Consider the following 21,076-nt stretch of genomic DNA (forward strand, 5'->3'; position numbering starts at 1 on the left):
CCTGAATACAACAACCTCTACCTCCCTGAATACAACAACCTCTACCTCCCTGAATACAACAACCTCTACCTCCCTGAATACAACAACCTCTACCTCCATGAATACAACAACCTCTACTTCCCTGAATACAGTAACACTACAACCTCTACCTCCCTGAATACAGTAACACTACAACCTCTACCTCCCTGAATACAGTAACACTACAACCTCTACCTCCCTGAATACAGTAACACTACAACCTCTACCTCCCTGAATACAGTAACAGTACAACCTCTACCTCCCTGAATACAGTAACACTACAACCTCTACCTCCCTGAATACAGTAACACTACAACCTCTACCTCCCTGAATACAGTAACACTACAACCTCTACTTCCCTGAATACAACAACCTCTACCTCCCTGAATACAACAACCTCTACCTCTCTGAATACAGTAACACTACAACCTCTACCTCCCTGAATACAACAACCTCTACCTCCCTGAATACAACAACCTCTACCTCCCTGAATACAGTAACACTACAACCTCTACCTCCCTGAATACAGTAACACTACAACCTCTACCTCCCTGAATACAGTAACACCACAAACTCTACTTCCCTGAAAACAGTACCACTACAACCTCTATTTCCCTGAATACAGTAACACTACAACCTCTACTTCCCTGAATACAGTAACACTACAACCTCTACCTCCCTGAATACAGTAACACTACAAACTCTACTTCCCTGAAAACAGTACCACTACAACCTCTACTTCCCTGAATACAGTAACACTACAACCTCTACCTCCCTGAATACAGTAACACTACAACCTCTACCTCCCTGAATACAGTAACACTACAACCTCTACCTCCCTGAATACAGTAACTCTACAACCTCTACTTCCCTGAATACAGTAACACTACAACCTCTACTTCCCTGAATACAGTAACACTACAACCTCTACCTCCCTGAATACAGTAACACTACAAACTCTACTTCCCTGAAAACAGTACCACTACAACCTCTACTTCCCTGAATACAGCAACACTACAACCTCTACCTCCCTGAATACAGTAACACTACAACCTCTACCTCCCTGAATACAGTAACTCTACAACCTCTACTTCCCTGAATACAGTAACACTACAACCTCTACTTCCCTGAATACAGTAACACTACAACCTCTACCTCCCTGAATACAGTAACACCACAAACTCTACTTCCCTGAAAACAGTACCACTACAACCTCTACTTCCCTGAATACAGTAACACTACAACCTCTACTTCCCTGAATACAGTAACACTACAACCTCTACCTCCCTGAATACATCAACCTCTACCTCCCTGAATACATCAACCTCTACCTCCCTGAATACATCAACCTCTACCTCCCTGAATACATCAACCTCTACCTCCCTGAATACAACAACCTCTACCTCCCTGAATACAACAACCTCTACCTCCCTGAATACAGTAACACTACAACATCTACCTCCCTGAATACAACAACCTCTACCTCCCTGAATACAGTAACACTACAACATCTACCTCCCTGAATACATCAACCTCTACCTCCCTGAATACAACAACCTTTACCTCACTGAATACAACAACCTCTACCTCCCTAAATACAGTAACACTACAACCTCTACTTCCCTGAATACAGAAACACTACAACCTCTACCTCCCTGAATACATCAACCTCTACCTCCCTGAATACAGTAACACTACAACCTCTACCTCCCTGAATACAGTAACACTACAACCTCTACTTCCCTGAATACAGTAACACTACAACCTCTACCTCCCTGAATACAGCAACACTACAACCTCTACCTCCCTGAATACAGCAACACTACAACCTCTACCTCCCTGAATACAGTAACACTACAACCTCTACCTCCCTGAATACAGTAACTCTACAACCTCTACTTCCCTGAATACAGTAACACTACAACCTCTACTTCCCTGAATACAGTAACACTACAACCTCTACCTCCCTGAATACAGTAACACTACAACCTCTACCTCCCTGAATACATCAACCTCTACCTCCCTGAATACATCAACCTCTACCTCCCTGAATACATCAACCTCTACCTCCCTGAATACATCAACCTCTACCTCCCTGAATACATCAACCTCTACCTCCCTGAATACATCAACCTCTACCTCCCTGAATACAACAACCTCTACCTCCCTGAATACAGTAACACTACAACCTCTACTTCCCTGAATACAGTAACACTACAACCTCTACCTCCCTGAATACAGTAACACTACAACCTCTACCTCCCTGAATACATCAACCTCTACCTCCCTGAATACATCAACCTCTACCTCCCTGAATACATCAACCTCTACCTCCCTGAATACATCAACCTCTACCTCCCTGAATACATCAACCTCTACCTCCCTGAATACATCAACCTCTACCTCCCTGAATACAACAACCTCTACCTCCCTGAATACAACAACCTCTACCTCCCTGAATACAGTAACACTACAACATCTACCTCCCTGAATACAACAACCTCTACCTCCCTGAATACAGTAACACTACAACATCTACCTCCCTGAATACATCAACCTCTACCTCCCTGAATACAACAACCTTTACCTCACTGAATACAACAACCTCTACCTCCCTAAATACAGTAACACTACAACCTCTACTTCCCTGAATACAGAAACACTACAACCTCTACCTCCCTGAATACATCAACCTCTACCTCCCTGAATACAGTAACACTACAACCTCTACCTCCCTGAATACAGTAACACTACAACCTCTACTTCCCTGAATACAGTAACACTACAACCTCTACCTCCCTGAATACAGCAACACTACAACCTCTACCTCCCTGAATACAGCAACACTACAACCTCTACCTCCCTGAATACAGTAACACTACAACCTCTACCTCCCTGAATACAGTAACTCTACAACCTCTACTTCCCTGAATACAGTAACACTACAACCTCTACTTCCCTGAATACAGTAACACTACAACCTCTACCTCCCTGAATACAGTAACACTACAACCTCTACCTCCCTGAATACATCAACCTCTACCTCCCTGAATACATCAACCTCTACCTCCCTGAATACATCAACCTCTACCTCCCTGAATACATCAACCTCTACCTCCCTGAATACATCAACCTCTACCTCCCTGAATACATCAACCTCTACCTCCCTGAATACAACAACCTCTACCTCCCTGAATACAGTAACACTACAACCTCTACTTCCCTGAATACAGTAACACTACAACCTCTACCTCCCTGAATACAGTAACACTACAACCTCTACCTCCCTGAATACATCAACCTCTACCTCCCTGAATACATCAACCTCTACCTCCCTGAATACATCAACCTCTACCTCCCTGAATACATCAACCTCTACCTCCCTGAATACAACAACCTCTACCTCCCTGAATACAGTAACACTACAACATCTACCTCCCTGAATACATCAACCTCTACCTCCCTGAATACAACAACCTCTACCTCACTGAATACAACAACCTCTACCTCCCTAAATACAGTAACACTACAACCTCTACTTCCCTGAATACAGAAACACTACAACCTCTACCTCCCTGAATACATCAACCTCTACCTCCCTGAATACAGTAACACTACAACCTCTACCTCCCTGAATACAGTAACACTACAACCTCTACTTCCCTGAATACAGTAACACTACAACCTCTACCTCCCTGAATACAGCAACACTACAACCTCTACCTCCCTGAATACAGCAACACTACAACCTCTACCTCCCTGAATACAGTAACACTACAACCTCTACCTCCCTGAATACAGTAACTCTACAACCTCTACTTCCCTGAATACAGTAACACTACAACCTCTACTTCCCTGAATACAGTAACACTACAACCTCTACCTCCCTGAATACAGTAACACTACAACCTCTACCTCCCTGAATACATCAACCTCTACCTCCCTGAATACATCAACCTCTACCTCCCTGAATACATCAACCTCTACCTCCCTGAATACATCAACCTCTACCTCCCTGAATACATCAACCTCTACCTCCCTGAATACATCAACCTCTACCTCCCTGAATACAACAACCTCTACCTCCCTGAATACAGTAACACTACAACATCTACCTCCCTGAATACAACAACCTCTACCTCCCTGAATACAGTAACACTACAACCTCTACTTCCCTGAATACAGTAACACTACAACCTCTACCTCCCTGAATACAGTAACACTACAACCTCTACCTCCCTGAATACATCAACCTCTACCTCCCTGAATACATCAACCTCTACCTCCCTGAATACATCAACCTCTACCTCCCTGAATACATCAACCTCTACCTCCCTGAATACATCAACCTCTCCCTCCCTGAATACATCAACCTCTACCTCCCTGAATACATCAACCTCTACCTCCCTGAATACAACAACCTCTACCTCCCTGAATACAGTAACACTACAACATCTACCTCCCTGAATACATCAACCTCTACCTCCCTGAATACAACAACCTCTACCTCACTGAATACAACAACCTCTACCTCCCTAAATACAGTAACACTACAACCTCTACTTCCCTGAATACAGTAACACTACAACCTCTACCTCCCTGAATACAGTAACACTACAACCTCTACCTCCCTGAATACAGTAACACTACAACCTCTACTTCCCTGAATACAGTAACACTACAACCTCAACATTAATAAGCAGAACATGGGGTATGTGTGGCGGTATGTCAATGTGTGCGTGTATTGAGCTCTGTGGGGTGTATTGCACTTTGCGGTGTGTGTGTGTGTGTGTGTGTCTGTGGTGTGTGTGTCTATCTGTGGTGTGTGTATTGTGCTCTGTGGTGTGTATTGCGCTCTGTGGTGTGTGTGTGTGTGTGTGTGTGTGTATCTGCGGTGTGTGTGTGTGTGTATTCCAGTAATTTCTAAGTGTGGTTTCACCTCCAGCCTGAAGCAGTCTTAGACCAGACCAGGCTGTGTGTGTGTGTGTGTGTGTCTGCGGTGTGTGTGTGTGTGTCTGCGGTGTGTGTGTGTGTGTGTCTGCGGTGTGTGTGTCTGCAGTGTGTGTGTGTGTGGTGTGTGTGGTGTGTGTGTCTGCGGTGTGTGTGTTGTGTGTGTCTGCGGTGTGTGTGTGTGTGTCTGCGGTGTGCGTGTGTGTCTGCGGTGTGCGTGTGTGTCTGCGGTGTGTGTGTGTGTGTCTGCGGTGTGTGTGTGTGTGTGTCTGCGGTGTGTGTGTGTGTGTGTCTGCGGTGTGTGTGTGTGTGTGTCTGCAGTGTGTGTGTGTGTGTGTCTGCAGTGTGTGTGTGTGTGTGTGTGTGTGTGTGTGTGTGTGTGTGTGTGTGTGTGTCTGCAGTGTGTGTGTGTCTGCGGTGTGTGTGTGTGTGTGTGTCTGCGGTGTGTGTGTGTGTGTGTGTCTGCGGTGTGTGTGTGTGTGTGTGTGTCTGCAGTGTGTGTGTGTGTGTGTGTGTGTCTGCAGTGTGTGTGTGTGTGTGTGTGTGTGTGTGTGTGTGCGGTGTGTGTGGTGTGCAGTGTGTGTGTGTGTGTGTGTGTCTGCGGTGTGTGTGTGTGTGTGTGTGTGTCTGCAGTGTGTGTGTGTGTGTGTGTGTGTGTGTGTGTGTGTGTGTGTGTGCGGTGTGTGTGTGTGTGTGTGCGGTGTGTGTGTGTGTGCGGTGTGTGTGTGTGTGCGGTGTGTGTGTGTGTGTGTGTGTGTGTGTGTGTGTGTGTGTGTGTGTGTGTGCGGTGTGTGTGTGTGTGTGTGTGTGTGTGTGGTGTGCAGTGGATCATTAGAGATCTTCCTGCCAAAACTCTGTCCATTGAATTAGCCTCAGATGGGGAATGTAGCTAGATGAAAGTGTGTATTAATTCACACATGGTAGAAGGGCATCACCAGCCGTACTTGTGTTTGAGTGTTGGTGGGTGTGTGTGTGTGTGTTTGAGTGTGTGTGTGTTTGTGTGTGTGTGTGTGTTTGTGTGTGTGTGTCTGCGGTGTGTGTGTGTCTGCGGTGTGTGTGTGTCTGCGGTGTGTGTGTGTGTGTGTGTGTGTGTGTGTGTGTGTGTGTGTGTGTGTGTGTGTGTGTGTGTGTGTGTGTGCGGTGTGTGTGTGTGTGTGCTGCTGAACAGTGTGAAACAGCAGTCTGCCTGTCCCCATGTTCACCACGTCATTACAACGACCAAGGCCGTTTAAACCATGAGAACATCACAGACATGTGGCCAGCGTCTCTCCCTCCGATCTCCCCCCTCTTCCTTCGAGGACGTACCGGGGGGGTGCGGCTGTCTCAAAGGATGTACCGGGGGGGGGGCTGTTTCAGAGGACGTACCGGGGGGCTGTCTCAGAGGACGTACCAGGGGGGCTGTCTCAGAGGACGTACCAGGGGGCTGTCTCAGAGGACGTTCCAGGGGGCTGTCTCAGAGGACGTACCAGGGGGGGCTGTCTCAGAGGACGTACCAGGGGGCTGTCTCAGAGGACGTACCAGGGGGGCTGTCTCAGAGGACGTACCAGGGGGCTGTCTCAGAGGACGTACCAGGGGGGCTGTCTCAGAGGACGTTCCAGGGGGGCTGTCTCAGAGGACGTACCAGGGGGGCTGTCTCAGAGGACGTGCCAGGGGGGCTGTCTCAGAGGACGTACCAGGGGGGCTGTCTCAGAGGACGTACCAGGGGGGCTGTCTCAGAGGACGTACCAGGGGGCTGTCTCAGAGGACGTACAGGGGGGGGCTGTCTCAGAGGACGTACTGGGGGGGCTGTCTCAGAGGACGTACCAGGGGGGCTGTCTCAGAGGACGTACCAGGGGGGCTGTCTCAGAGGACGTACCAGGGGGGCTGTCTCAGAGGACGTACCAGGGGGGCTGTCTCAGAGGACGTACCAGGGGGCTGTCTCAGAGGACGTACAGGGGGCTGTCTCAGAGGACGTACTGGGGGGGGGGCTGTCTCAGAGGACGTACCAGGGGGGCTGTCTCAGAGGACGTACCAGGGGGGCTGTCTCAGAGGACGTACCGGGGGGGGCTGTCTCAGAGGACGTACTGGGTTTTGACGTATTGATGTGTTTCATTCCTTTCACTGATTTAGAACCTCTTCAGTCACAGCTTTTGTTCTCGATGTTTAGAATGTGAGCTATGCAAATAAAAACAAGCCTTGGGTCTTTGAAGATGTCGGTCTCCTGGAGTAACACGTGTGTGTACACACACACACACACACACACACACACACACACACACACACACACACACACACACACACACACACCTCAGAGGCTGAGACTACAAAAGGATTTGTGTGTGTGTTGAGGGCAAGGAGAGCAGGGGTCTGGTAGTGGTTAGAGGTTAGTGGTTAATGGTTAGAGGTTAGTGTCTCTCAGTTTTACAGATTGATGGTGAATGTCCAAAAGGTGAGCTTTTTCTGCTAATTTAAACCCAATAACTGAGTCAGCTCCCTGTCATCAGTCAAAAGGAATGTCCTGTAATCACCAGGCTAAAGGAATGTCCTGTAATCACCAGTCTAAAGGAATGTCCTGTAATCATCAGGCTAAAGGAATGTCCTGTAATCACCAGGCTAAAGGAATGTCCTGTAATCACCAGGCTGAAGGAATGTCCTGTAATCACCAGTCTAAAGGAATGTCCTGTAATCACCAGTCTAAAGGAATGTCCTGTAATCACCAGTCTAAAGGAATGTCCTGTAATCACCAGTCTAAAGGAATGTCCTGTAATCACCAGGCTAAAGGAATGTCCTGTAATCACCAGTCTAAAGGAATGTCCTGTAATCACCAGTCTAAAGGAATGTCCTGTAATCACCTGTCTAAAGGAATGTCCTGTAATCACCAGGCTGAAGGAATGTCCTGTAATCACCAGTCTAAAGGAATGTCCTGTAATCACCAGTCTAAAGGAATGTCCTGTAATCACCAGGCTAAAGGAATGTCCTGTAATCACCAGGCTAAAGGAATGTCCTGTAATCACCAGGCTAAAGGAATGTCCTGTAATCACCAGTCTAAAGGAATGTCCTGTAATCACCAGGCTAAAGGAATGTCCTGTAATCACCAGGCTAAAGGAATGTCCTGTAATCACCAGGCTAAAGGAATGTCCTGTAATCACCAGGCTAAAGGAATGTCCTGTAATCACCAGGCTAAAGGAATGTCCTGTAATCACCAGTCTAAAGGAATGTCCTGTAATCACCAGGCTAAAGGAATGTCCTGTAATCACCAGGCTAAAGGAATGTCCTGTAATCACCAGTCTAAAGGATCCTGAATACCTAGTGGGACATTATGTAGATTCTCTGACCCTGAATACCTAGTGGGACATTATGTAGATTCTCTGACCCTGAATACCTAGTGGGACATTATGTAGATTCTCTGACCCTGAATACCTAGTGGGACATTATGTAGATTCTCTGACCCTGAATACCTAGTGGGACATTAAGTAGATTCTCTGATCCTGAATACCTAGTGGGACATTAAGTAGATTCTCTGATCCTGAATACCTAGTGGGACATTATGTAGATTCTCTGACCCTGAATACCTAGTGGGACATTATGTAGATTCTCTGATCCTGAATACCTAGTGGGACATTAAGTAGATTCTCTGATCCTGAATACCTAGTGGGACATTATGTAGATTCTCTGACCCTGAATACCTAGTGGGACATTATGTAGAATCTTTAGAGATGGTAAAACTACACCACGAGTCACGCTCAAATCGGAGCGAAATCCTAATTTCCCTTGTTACACATCTACGTGGTAATCAATCCAACGCAGGAACAACGTCAAGTCTGGATGACATCTTCACGGTGGAGAAGCTCCGTTAAGCAGTAATAAAATTGTATTCCACAAAACGGTGAGAAACCACAAACAAACTGTCGCTAACAATTGTGTAAACGATCATAATTGGGCTGCCATGGTCAGTCATTGTCATGCTGTTTAGCTACCAAGAGATAACTCCGAGCTAAAACAGACAGCACTCTGGGTTAGGGGTAGGACGCCTCAGTAGACAAATCTACCAGCTAGTCAATCTATTATACACAGAGGGTAAATCCCAAATGGCACCCTATTCCCTATATAGTGCACTACTTTAGACCAGAGCCCTATTCCCTATATAGTACACTACTTTAGACCAGAGCCCTATTCCCTATATAGTGCACTACTTTATACCAGAGCCCTATTCCCTATATAGTGCACTACTTTAGACCAGAGCCCTATTCCCTATATAGTGCACTACTATAGACCAGAGCCCTATTCCCTATATAGTACACTACTTTAGAACAGGGCCCATAGGGAAAAGGGTGTCATTTGGGCCACACAGATAAATGACCAACAAGACAACTAACTAAAGGCAGGTGCTGTGGCTGAGAGTAATGTCCCCCTGCTGACTACTGTGGGGTCCATGTTCATCTTGGACCATTCGCAAAAACGGGGCCAGACCCTCATTTCCTAATTCAACAATCAGAAAATTGACGAGGAGGGAAGGGCATGCAACACAATGATCAGCATGATCATCATCTCTACAGAACAGAGAGACGACTGACCTTCAAACAGAGAGACGACTGACCTTCAAACAGAGAGACGACTGACCTTCAAACAGAGAGACGACTGACCTTCAAACAGAGAGACGACTGACCTTCAAACAGAGAGACGACTGACCTTCAAACAGAGAGACGACTGACCTTCAAACAGAGAGACGACTGACCTTCAAACAGAGAGACGACTGACCTTCAAACAGAGAGACGACTGACCTTCAAACAGAGAGACGACTGACCTTCAAACAGAGATATGATGAGTTGTTCTGTAGCTGACCCTGCCTGTCTAGTTAGCTTCAGGGGACAGGCTCTGTGGCTGACTGCCTGTCTAGTTAGCTTCAGGAGACAGGCTCTGTAGCTGACCCTGCCTGTCTAACTAGCTTCAGGAGACAGGCTCTGTAGCTGACCCTGTCTAACTAGCTTCAGGAGACAGGCTCTGTAGCTGACCCTGCCTGTCTCGCTAGCTTCAGGAGACAGGCTCTGTGGCTGACTGCCTGTCTAACTAGCTTCAGGAGACAGGCTCTGTAGCTGACCCTGCCTGTCTAGCTAGCTTCAGGAGACAGGCTCTGTAGCTGACCCTGCCTGTCTAACTAGCTTCAGGAGACAGGCTCTGTAGCTGACCCTGTCTAACTAGCTTCAGGAGACAGGCTCTGTAGCTGACCCTGCCTGTCTCGCTAGCTTCAGGAGACAGGCTCTGTGGCTGACTGCCTGTCTAACTAGCTTCAGGAGACAGGCTCTGTAGCTGACCCTGCCTGTCTAGCTAGCTTCAGGAGACAGGCTCTGTAGCTGACCCTGCCTGTCTAACTAGCTTCAGGAGACAGGCTCTGTAGCTGACCCTGCCTGTCTAACTAGCTTCAGGAGACAGGCTCTGTAGCTGACCCTGTCTAACTAGCTTCAGGAGACAGGCTCTGTAGCTGACCCTGCCTGTCTCGCTAGCTTCAGGAGACAGGCTCTGTGGCTGACTGCCTGTCTAGTTAGCTTCAGGGGACAGGCTCTGCAGCTGACCCTGCCTGTCTAGCTAGCTTCAGGAGACAGGCTCTGTAGCTGACCCTGTCTGTCTAGCTAGCTTCAGGGGACAGGCTCTGTAGCTGACCCTGTCTAGCTAGCTTCAGGAGACAGGCTCTGCAGCTGACCCTGTCTAGTTAGCTTCAGGAGAAAGGCTCTGTAGCTGACCCTGCCTGTCTCGCTAGCTTCAGGAGACAGGCTCTGTGGCTGACTGCCTGTCTAGCTAGCTTCAGGGGACAGGCTCTGTAGCTAACCCTGCCTGTCTAGCTAGCTTCAGGAGACAGACTCTGTCGCTGACCCTGCCTGTCTAGCTAGCTTCAGGGGACAGGCTCTGTAGCTGACCCTGTCTAGCTAGCTTCAGGGGACAGGCTCTGTAGCTGACCCTGTCTAACTAGCTTCAGGAGACAGGCTCTGTAGCTGACCCTGCCTGTCTAGCTAGCTTCAGGAGACAGGCTCTGTAGCTGACCCTGCCTGTCTAGCTAGCTTCAGGAGACAGGCTCTGTAGCTGACCCTGTCTAGCTAGCTTCAGGGGACAGGCTCTGTCGCTGACCCTGTCTGTCTAGTTAGCTTCAGGAGACAGGCTCTGTAGCTGACCCTGCCTGTCTAGCTAGCTTCAGGGGACAGGTTCTGTAGCTGACCCTGTCAAGCTAGCTAGCTTCAGGAGACAGGCTCTGTAGCTGACCCTGCCTGTCTAGCTAGCTTCAGGAGACAGGCTCTGTAGCTGACCCTGTCTAACTAGCTTCAGGGGACAGGCTCTGTAGCTGACCCTGTCTAACTAGCTTCAGGAGACAGGCTCTATAGCTGACCCTGCCTGTCTCGCTAGCTTCAGGAGACAGGCTCTGTAGCTGACCCTGTCTAACTAGCTTCAGGAGACAGGCTCTATAGCTGACCCTGCCTGTCTCGCTAGCTTCAGGGGACAGGCTCTGCAGCTGACCCTGCCTGTCTAGCTAGCTTCAGGAGACAGGCTCTGTAGCTGACCTTGCCTGTCTAGCTAGCTTCAGGAGACAGGCTCTGTAGCTGACCCTGTCTGTCTAGCTAGCTTCAGGGGACAGGCTCTGTAGCTGACCCTGTCTAGCTAGCTTCAGGAGACAGGCTCTGCAGCTGACCCTGTCTAGTTAGTTCAGGAGACAGGCTCTGTAGCTGACCCTGCCTGTCTCGCTAGCTTCAGGAGACAGGCTCTGTGGCTGACTGCCTGTCTAGTTAGCTTCAGGGGACAGGCTCTGTAGCTGACCCTGCCTGTCTAGCTAGCTTCAGGAGACAGGCTCTGTCGCTGACCCTGCCTGTCTAGCTAGCTTCAGGGGACAAGCTCTGTAGCTGACCCTGTCTAGCTAGCTTCAGGGGACAGGCTCTGTAGCTGACCCTGTCTAACTAGCTTCAGGAGACAGGCTCTGTAGCTGACCCTGCCTGTCTAGCTAGCTTCAGGAGACAGGCTCTGTAGCTGACCCTGCCTGTCTAGCTAGCTTCAGGAGACAGGCTCTGTGGCTGACTGCCTGTCTAGTTAGCTTCAGGGGACAGGCTCTGTAGCTGACCCTGCCTGTCTAGCTAGCTTCAGGAGACAGGCTCTGTAGCTGACCCTGCCTGTCTAGCTAGCTTCAGGGGACAGGCTCTGTCGCTGACCCTGCCTGTCGTGTCTGTGTGTTCAGCCTGATTATCTCATTTCTGTGTCTGTCTGTCTGTCTGTCTGTCTGTGTGTCTGTCTGTCTGTCTGTGTGTGGGATGGAATACACAGTTCAAACATGAACACTGTGTAGTTGGTTGAGCTAAAGCCCATACCTGAGTCAGATTGTTTCCTTGGGCTCCGTTTGGCTCTGTGAATACTGCTGCTGTCCCCTGGGGCTGTGGGGGGTCTGGTGGGGTGGCCACCCGGCTGTCCGTGAATACTGCTGCTGTCCCCTGGGGCTGTGGGGGGTCTGGTGGGGTGGCCATCCGGCTGTCCGTGAATACTGCTGCTGTCCCCTGGGGCTGTGGGGGGTCTGGTGGGGTGGCCACCCGGCTGTCTGTGGATACTGCTGCTGTCCCCCGGGGCTGTGGGGGGTCTGGTGGGGTGGCCACCCGGCTGTCCGTGAATACTGCTGCTGTCCCCTGGGGCTGTGGGGGGTCTGGTGGGGTGGCCATCCGGCTGTCTGTGGAGCAACCTCTCCTGTTGAAACAGAATCAGAACACTGCTCAGGATAGCAATATTCAAGCCTTCCCCTGTTCAAAGTCTTTTGAAGATTTCCTTACTCAGTCACATGTTGTCATGTTACCATGACATGGTAATAAATCAAGTCACCAAATCAACATGCATTTGCCACACACTTCGTAGACAACAGGTGTAAAACAGTGAAATGATGACTTATGAGTCCTTTCCCCAAAATGCTAAAGTTAAAGAAAAGATTGAAACATTGAAATAATGACAATAGGAATAAATACACAAATAAAAATAAAGCAGTAAAAAAATAACACGGCTGTATACAGGAAGTAGAAAATAACACAGCTATATACAGGAAGTAGAAAAAAACACGGCTGTATACAGGAAGTAGAAAATAACACGGCTATATACAGGAAGTAGATAATAACACGGCTATATACAGGAAGTAGATAATAGCACAGCTATATACAGGAAGTGGAACATAACACGGCTATATACAGGAAGTAGATAATAACACGGCTATATACAGGAAGTAGAAAATAACACAGCTATATACAGGAAGTAGACAATAACACGGCTATATACAGGAAGTAGAAAATAACACAGCTATATACAGGAAGTAGAAAAAAACACGGCTGTATACAGGAAGTAGAAAATAACACGGCTGTATACAGGAAGTAGAAAATAACACAGCTATATACAGGAAGTAGAAAAAAACACGGCTGTATACAGGAAGTAGAAAATAACACGGCTATATACAGGAAGTAGATAATAACACGGCTATATACAGGAAGTAGATAATAGCACAGCTATATACAGGAAGTGGAACATAACACGGCTATATACAGGAAGTAGATAATAACACGGCTATATACAGGAAGTAGAAAATAACACGGCTATATACAGGAAGTAGAAAATAACACGGCTATATACAGGAAGTAGATAATAACACGGCTATATACAGGAAGTAGAAAATAACACAGCTATATACAGGAAGTAGAAAATAACACAGCTATATACAGGAAGTAGATAATAACACGGCTATATACAGGAAGTAGAAAATAACATGGCTATATACAGGAAGTAGAAAATAACACAGCTATATACAGGAAGTAGATAATAACACGGCTATATACAGGAAGTAGAAAATAACATGGCTATATACAGGAAGTAGAAAATAACACAGCTATATACAGGAAGTAAAACATAACACGGCTATATACAGGAAGTAGAGTACTTAGTGAGTACTGTCAGTATTGTACTGCCATGTATTATACAGTACAGTACTGTATCTTACTTTCTAAGACATGCTACCTGACTGGCCCTACATTAACTAAGACATGCTACCTGACTGGCCCTACATTAACTAAGACATGCTACCTGACTGGCCCTACATTAACTAAGACATGCTACCTGACTGGCCCTACATTAACTAAGACATGCTACCTGACTGGCCCTACATTAACTAAGACATGCTCCCTGACTGGCCCTACATTAACTAAGACATGCTCCCTGACTGGCCCTACATTAACTAAGACATGCTACCTGACTGGCCCTACATTAACTAAGACATGCTCCCTGACTGGCCCTACATTAACTAAGACATGCTACCTGACTGGCCCTACATTAACTAAGACATGCTACCTGACTGGCCCTACATTAACTAAGACATGCTACCTGACTGGCCCTACATTAACTAAGACATGCTCCCTGACTGGCCCTACATTAACTAAGACATGCTACCTGACTGGCCCTACATTAACTAAGACATGCTACCTGACTGGCCCTACATTAACTAAGACATGCTACCTGACTGGCCCTACATTAACTAAGACATGCTACCTGACTGGCCCTACATTAACTAAGACATGCTACCTGACTGGCCCTACATTAACTAAGACATGCTACCTGACTGGCCCTACATTAACTAAGACATGCTACCTGACTGGCCCTACATTAACTAAGACATGCTACCTGACTGGCCCTACATTAACTAAGACATGCTACCTGACTGGCCCTACATTAACTAAGACATGCTACCTGACTGGCCCTACATTAACTAAGACATGCTCCCTGACTGGCCCTACATTAACTAAGACATGCTACCTGACTGGCCCTACATTAACTAAGACATGCTACCTGACTGGCCCTACATTAACTAAGACATGCTACCTGACTGGCCCTACATTAACTAAGACATGCTACCTGACTGGCCCTACATTAACTAAGACATGCTACCTGACTGGCCCTACATTAACTAAGACATGCTGTAGTAAACTACTAAGGCATGCAGCATTACAACGTTTTGGAATGTATGTGCTAACCAGAGGGACAACCTTTCATCTGAGCAGGAGGGGAGAAAATATATCTTCAAAGCTGGAGCAAGTGTCTGAAAGCTAACAAGTACTGCGGTATGGCTTTGGTGGTGCGGCACACACACACACACACACACACACACACACACACACACGGGTGGTATGCTGTGCTCCATCCCTCCACCACATGCTCCTGTTTCTACCACTATGTAAACTGTTGCCTCAGTAATCAGCCGTGTTGAATACAGACATCTGGAGGAGCAGCATACAGTACAGCCTAGTGAATATGTACAGCTGCAGTGCTCTGTCTCATCATGGCCTGCACCTCGCTGTCCTCACAGAGACAGCATCACCAGCTGGGTGACATAAAAGGCCTGTTCCACTCAGGGCCCTCAGGGGGGAAAGCCCCATAGCCTGTTCCACTCAGGGCCCCCGGGGGAAAGCCCCATAGCCTGTTCCACTCAGGGCCCCCGGGGGAAAGCCCCATAGCCTGTTCCACTCAGGGCCCCCGTGGGGGAAAGCCCCATAGCCTGTTCCACTCAGGGCCCCCGGGGGAAAGCCCCATAGCCTGTTCCACTCAGGGCCCTCAGGGGGGAAAGCCCCATAGCCTGTTCCACTCAGGGCCCTCAGGGGGGAAAGCCCCATAGCCTGTTCCACTCAGGGCCCCCGGGGGGGAAAGCCCCATAGCCTGTTCCACTCAGGGCCCCCGGGGGGAAAGCCCCATAGCCTATTTCCACTCAGGGCCCTCAGGGGGGAAAGCCCCATAGCCTATTTCCACTCAGGGCCCTCAGGAGAGAAAGCCCCATAGCCTGTTTCACTCAGGGCCCTCACGAAGAAAAGCCCCATAGCTTATTTCCACTCAGGGCCCTCGGGGGGAAAGCCCCATAGCCTGTTCCACTCAGGGCCCTCACGAAGAAAAGCCCCATAGCCTGTTCCACTCAGGGCCCCCGGGGGGAAAGCCCCATAGCCTGTTCCACTCAGGGCCCCCGGGGGAAAGCCCCATAGCCTATTTCCACTCAGGGCCCTCAGGAGAGAAAGCCCCATAGCCTATTTCCACTCAGGGCCCTCACAAAGAAAAGCCCCTTAGCCTGTTCCACTCAGGGCCCTCACGAAGAAAAGCCCCTTAGCCTGTTCCACTCAGGGCCCTTGGGGGGAAAGCCCCATAGCCTGTTCCACTCAGGGCCCTCAGGAGAGAAAGCCCCATAGCCTGTTCCACTCAGGGCCCTCAGGGGGGAAAGCCCCATAGCCTGTTCCACTCAGGGCCCTCACGAAGAAAAGCCCCATAGCCTGTTCCACTCAGGGCCCTCACGAAGAAAAGCCCCATAGCCTGTTCCACTCAGGGCCCTCAGGGGGGAAAGCCCCATAGCCTGTTCCACTCAGGGCCCTCGGGGGGAAAGCCCCATAGCCTGTTCCACTCAGGGCCCTCAGGGGGGAAAGCCCCATAGCCTGTTCCACTCAGGGCCCTCACGAAGAAAAGCCCCATAGCCTGTTCCACTCAGGGCCCTCGGGGGGAAAGCCCCATAGCCTGTTCCACTCAGGGCCCTCAGGAGAGAAAGCCCCATAGCCTGTTCCACTCAGGGCCCTCAGGGGGGAAAGCCCCATAGCCTGTTCCACTCAGGGCCCTCACGAAGAAAAGCCCCATAGCCTGTTCCACTCAGGGCCCTCGGGGGGAAAGCCCCATAGCCTGTTCCACTCAGGGCAACATACAGCCACAGTCTCTGACTGACTGATCACAGCATTCATCACCGTCTGTAGGAACAGAATAAACCCACATCATATCCCGGGCCTGGACCTCAACGTGTCTAAGAGCATGAGTGCTGATCTGGGGGGAGGGGTTCAATTGTGGAATGGTGAGCAACATCAGAACAAAATTAACACAGATCAGATGTGACAATAAATGCAGGACTACACATTCAGCCAGAGGCTCTGCACCTGCTGGCTTCACGATGACCACATCATCTTTCCACCCACCTCTGCCTCACCTTCCCCCTCTCCTGTTCTACCTCTCCTCTCCTCCCCTCTTCTACCTCTCTTCTCCTGTTCTACCTCTCCTCTCCTCCCCTCTTCTACCTCTCCTCTCCTGTTCTACCTCTCCTCCCCTCTCCTGTTCTACCTCTCCTCCCCTCTCCTGTTCTACCTCTCCTCCCCTCTCCTGTTCTACCTCTCCTCCCCTCTCCTGTTCTACCTCTCCTCCCCTCTCTGTGAGTCAAGGTGTAGTTCAGCAAAGAAGCCATGAACACCTGTTTTTCTTAAAATTCACAGTTTCTGTTAAGAGTAGGCTACTCAAAGCTACACAGTTCTGATCAATGACTTCCAGCTCATTCACACACCTCAGTGACCGGAGAACAGACCTGAGCAATGACTTCCAGCTCATTCACACACCTCAGTGACCAGAGAACAGACCTGATCAATGACTTCCAGCTCATTCACACACCTCAGTGACCGGAGAACAGACCTGATCAATGACTTCCAGCTCATTCACACACCTCAGTGACCAGAGAACAGACCTGATCAATGACTTCCAGCTCATTCACACACCTCAGTGACCGGAGAACAGACCTGATCAATGACTTCCAGCTCATTCACACACCTCAGTGACCAGAGAACAGACCTGATCAATGACTTCCAGCTCATTCACACACCTCAGTGACCAGAGAACAGGTTAATAAACAACACACGTGCATCGCTGCATACTTAACCAAACTACGTTTCAGATCTGTAGACTACAGATGACTGGTCTGATCCAGAGCTAGGCCAAAATGATTCAAATGCTAAAATGGAAACGAAATAGGTTCACGACGAAGTATTGTAAATATAAGCAGTTCTGATGTATCACATGTTTGGGGATAGAAAGAGTGCATGTGTGGTTGCTATTTATTATTTCACCTTTATTTAACCAGGTCGGCTAGTTGAGAACAAGTTCTCATTTACAATTGCGACCTGGCCAAGATAAAGCAAAGCAGTTTGACACATACAACGACACAGAGTTACACATGGAGTAAAACAAACATACAGTCAATAATACAGTATAAACAAGTCTATATACAATGTGAGCAAATGAGGTGAGATAAGGGAGGTAAAGGCAAAAAAAGGCCATGGTGGCAAAGTAAATACAATATAGCAAGTAAAACACTGGAATGGTCGATTTACAATGGAAGAATGTGCAAAGTAGAAATAAAAATAATGGGGTGCAAAGGAGCAAAATAAATAAATTAAATACAGTAGGGAAAGAGGTAGTTGTTTGGGCTAAAATATAGGTGGGCTATGTACAGGTGCAGTAATCTGTGAGCTGCTCTGACAGTTGGTGCTTAAAGCTAGTGAGGGAGATAAGTGTTTCCAGTTTCAGAGATTTCTGTAGTTCGTTCCAGTCATTGGCAGCAGAGAACTGGAAGGAAGTCAAGGATTGGAAGGATGGTCAGTTTTACAAGGGTATGTCTGGCAGCATGAGTGAAGGATGCTTTGTTGCGAAATAGGAAGCCAATTCTAGATTTAACTTTGGATTGGAGATGTTTGATGTGGGTCTGGAAGGAGAGTTTACAGTCTAACCAGACACCTAAGTATTTGTAGTTGTCCACGTATTCTAAGTCAGAGCCGTCCAGAGTAGTGATGTTGGACAGGCGGGTAGGTGCAGGTAGCGATGGGTTGAAGAGCATGCATTTAGTTTTACTTGTATTTAAGAGCAATTGGAGGAAGGAGAGTTGTATGGCATTGAAGCTTGCCTGGAGGGTTGTTAACACAGTGTCCAAAGAAGGGCCAGAAGTATACAGAAAGGTGTCGTCTGCGTAGAGGTGGATCAGAGACTCACCAGCAGCAAGAGCGACATCACTGATGTATACAGAGAATGGATTCTATGGATTCTGTACCACTCTTATGTTTTGATTACCTCGTGACCCTGTGCCCGGGCGCCGGGTTCCATCACTCGGTGATCGGAGAGGATCAACGGGTCAGTCACATCCGTTCCACCGAGGGTCAACTTTTCGTCCACTCCTCTCCGCTGAGAAATCTCCCGCTTCACTTCGGACCGGAGATCCAGATAGCACAGCAGCGTGATAACGTGCAGAGACAGAGACAAAATAAAGAAGCCGAGGAAAACCACACTGATGTTGCTCACGCTGCTACTTCTTCTGTTGTGGGTTTTGCACGTATTGATGCACGTGCATGAAGACGGTGATCCGGTCAACAACACTTTGTCCGGAAAATCGTCAATCGAACCATCGCATGCCATTATCACACAAATTGTCAGGGAGTTGCGTTGGTTTATCTAAGCATAATCAGCACGTTGGTTCCACCGCTACTCACGAGACTTGATCCTCATGCCAACATAGTAACAACGATACTACAATCTCTGGTCAGTGCAAACTGCACGCGTCTCTCGTAGTGACACAAAAGGTCGGAGTACTGAGGACCACGCCTTCGGAGTATCTGATTGGTTCCAGTTGTGGTTCCCCTTTGTGACTCCACCCACATGTTGTTTGCCGGAAGCTGCCACCAGCCCCGAGACCGAGTCTGATCCGTGATCAGTTTGCCATTGTTCCTACTACCAATGGTTAATGTTTGGCGTTGTGGAGAGTGTGAACTGATCCTATAAAGGCAAACGCTAAAGTTGACAGGACTACAGGACTAAAGTCTACAGGACTTTAGCGACATCTGCTGGACAAAGGTCTTGCAACTAATGTGATGTGCATTGATTATGCACTATTTTCATGCAGGAAGCAGGATTATCTATCTGATCACCCCAAAATACTTCACCTCCCTCTTCTATATGCTATAAATATTATAAACCTGCATAGTCCTGACCGTACTCAACATGGGTGACCACTTATTCATTTTTAGTAGGCCAGGTAGGATCAACCTGATCCAAGCCATATAGCCTAGCGGTTGGAGCGTTGGGCCAGTAATAGAAAAGTCACTAGTTTGAATCCCAGAGCCGACAAGGTGAAATGTCGTCCGACGTGCCCGTGAGCAAGGCACTTCAACCTACTTGCTCCAGGATCGACGTTGATAATGTCAGAGCCCGGCTGTGATCTCACTGGATAGCTGTTGATAATGTCAGAGCCTGGCTGTGATCTCACAGGATAGCTGTTGATAATGTCAGAGCCCGGCTGTGATCCCACTTTCAAAATCAAATCAAAGTTTATTCGTCACCTACACAGATCTCCAAGATGTTATTGCAGGTGCAGTGAAATACTTGTGTTTCTCGCTCTAATAGAGCAGTAATAATACCTAGCAATACAAAACAATATGTCAATAATCCAAAAAGTGAAAAGAAAGAAAATTGTCAGAGACCGGAATATGTGCATATTGTTTTGCATAATGTTTATATATATAGTTTATTATATAGTTTATATAGTTTATATAGTTTATTAGGTACACCACCCTGTTTACGAAAATCATTTGCTCCTACAGACAGTGAGTCAGGTGCCTGTGTCTCTCTCTATAAAGCATCGAGACATTCAGTTACTGTTCGATTGAACGTTAGAATGGGTAAAACGAGTGACTTTGAGCGCAGTATGATCATCAGTGCCAGTATCTCAGAAACGGTCCGGCCTCTTGGGCTTTTCACGCACGACAGCGTCTACGCTTTACAGAGAATGGTGCGACAAACAAAACACATGGAGGCAGCGGTCCTTCACGCTGATGACAGAGTCGGGATTTGGCACAAGCAGCATGAGTCCGTGGCTCCATGATTCCGTGGCTCCATCCTGCCTGGGGTCAACGGTACAGGGAAATGTTTTCCTGGCACAGGTTAGGTCCCTTGATGCCAACGTTTCGATGCCCCAAAGAACTTAGGCTGTTCTGGAGGCAGAGGGGGGTCCGACCCAGTACTAGATTGGTGTACCTAATAAACTCAAGGTTTAATGGTGTGAATAAACAGACTGTATATGAATAGAAAAGGCGTGTGCAGCTGTAGTTATATAGGGTGAGCCTTGACTAGAATACAGTACATACAGTTGAAGTCAGAAGTTTACATACACCTCAGGCAAATACATTTAAACTCAGTTTTTCACAATTCCTGACATTTAATCCTAGTAAAAATACCCTGTCTTAGGTCAGTTAGGATCACCACTTTATTTTAAGAATGTGAAATGTCAGAATAACAGTAGAGAGAATGA

The 21,076-nt window shown here is 48.0% G+C and overlaps 1 protein-coding gene across 2 annotated transcripts in view; it reads right to left on the minus strand.

Annotated features, from left to right (window-relative positions):
* The window catches only part of LOC135526810 (ectodysplasin-A-like), a 36,872-nt gene extending 17,537 nt beyond the window's left edge, over positions 1 to 19,335 (minus strand). For both annotated transcript variants that reach the window (XM_064955482.1, XM_064955481.1), the window contains exons 1-2: positions 18,847 to 19,335; positions 12,291 to 12,657 (exon numbers count right to left, since the gene is read on the minus strand). In XM_064955482.1, the coding sequence (XP_064811554.1) occupies positions 12,291 to 12,657; positions 18,847 to 19,188 (709 nt within the window). In that variant the 5' untranslated portion in view covers positions 19,189 to 19,335. The remainder of the gene's footprint in view (positions 1 to 12,290; positions 12,658 to 18,846) is intronic.
* Between the last annotated feature and the right edge of the window lie 1,741 nt (positions 19,336 to 21,076).

Source organism: Oncorhynchus masou, chromosome 32 (genome assembly GCF_036934945.1).
Source record: "Oncorhynchus masou masou isolate Uvic2021 chromosome 32, UVic_Omas_1.1, whole genome shotgun sequence".
NCBI lineage: Eukaryota > Metazoa > Chordata > Actinopteri > Salmoniformes > Salmonidae > Oncorhynchus > Oncorhynchus masou.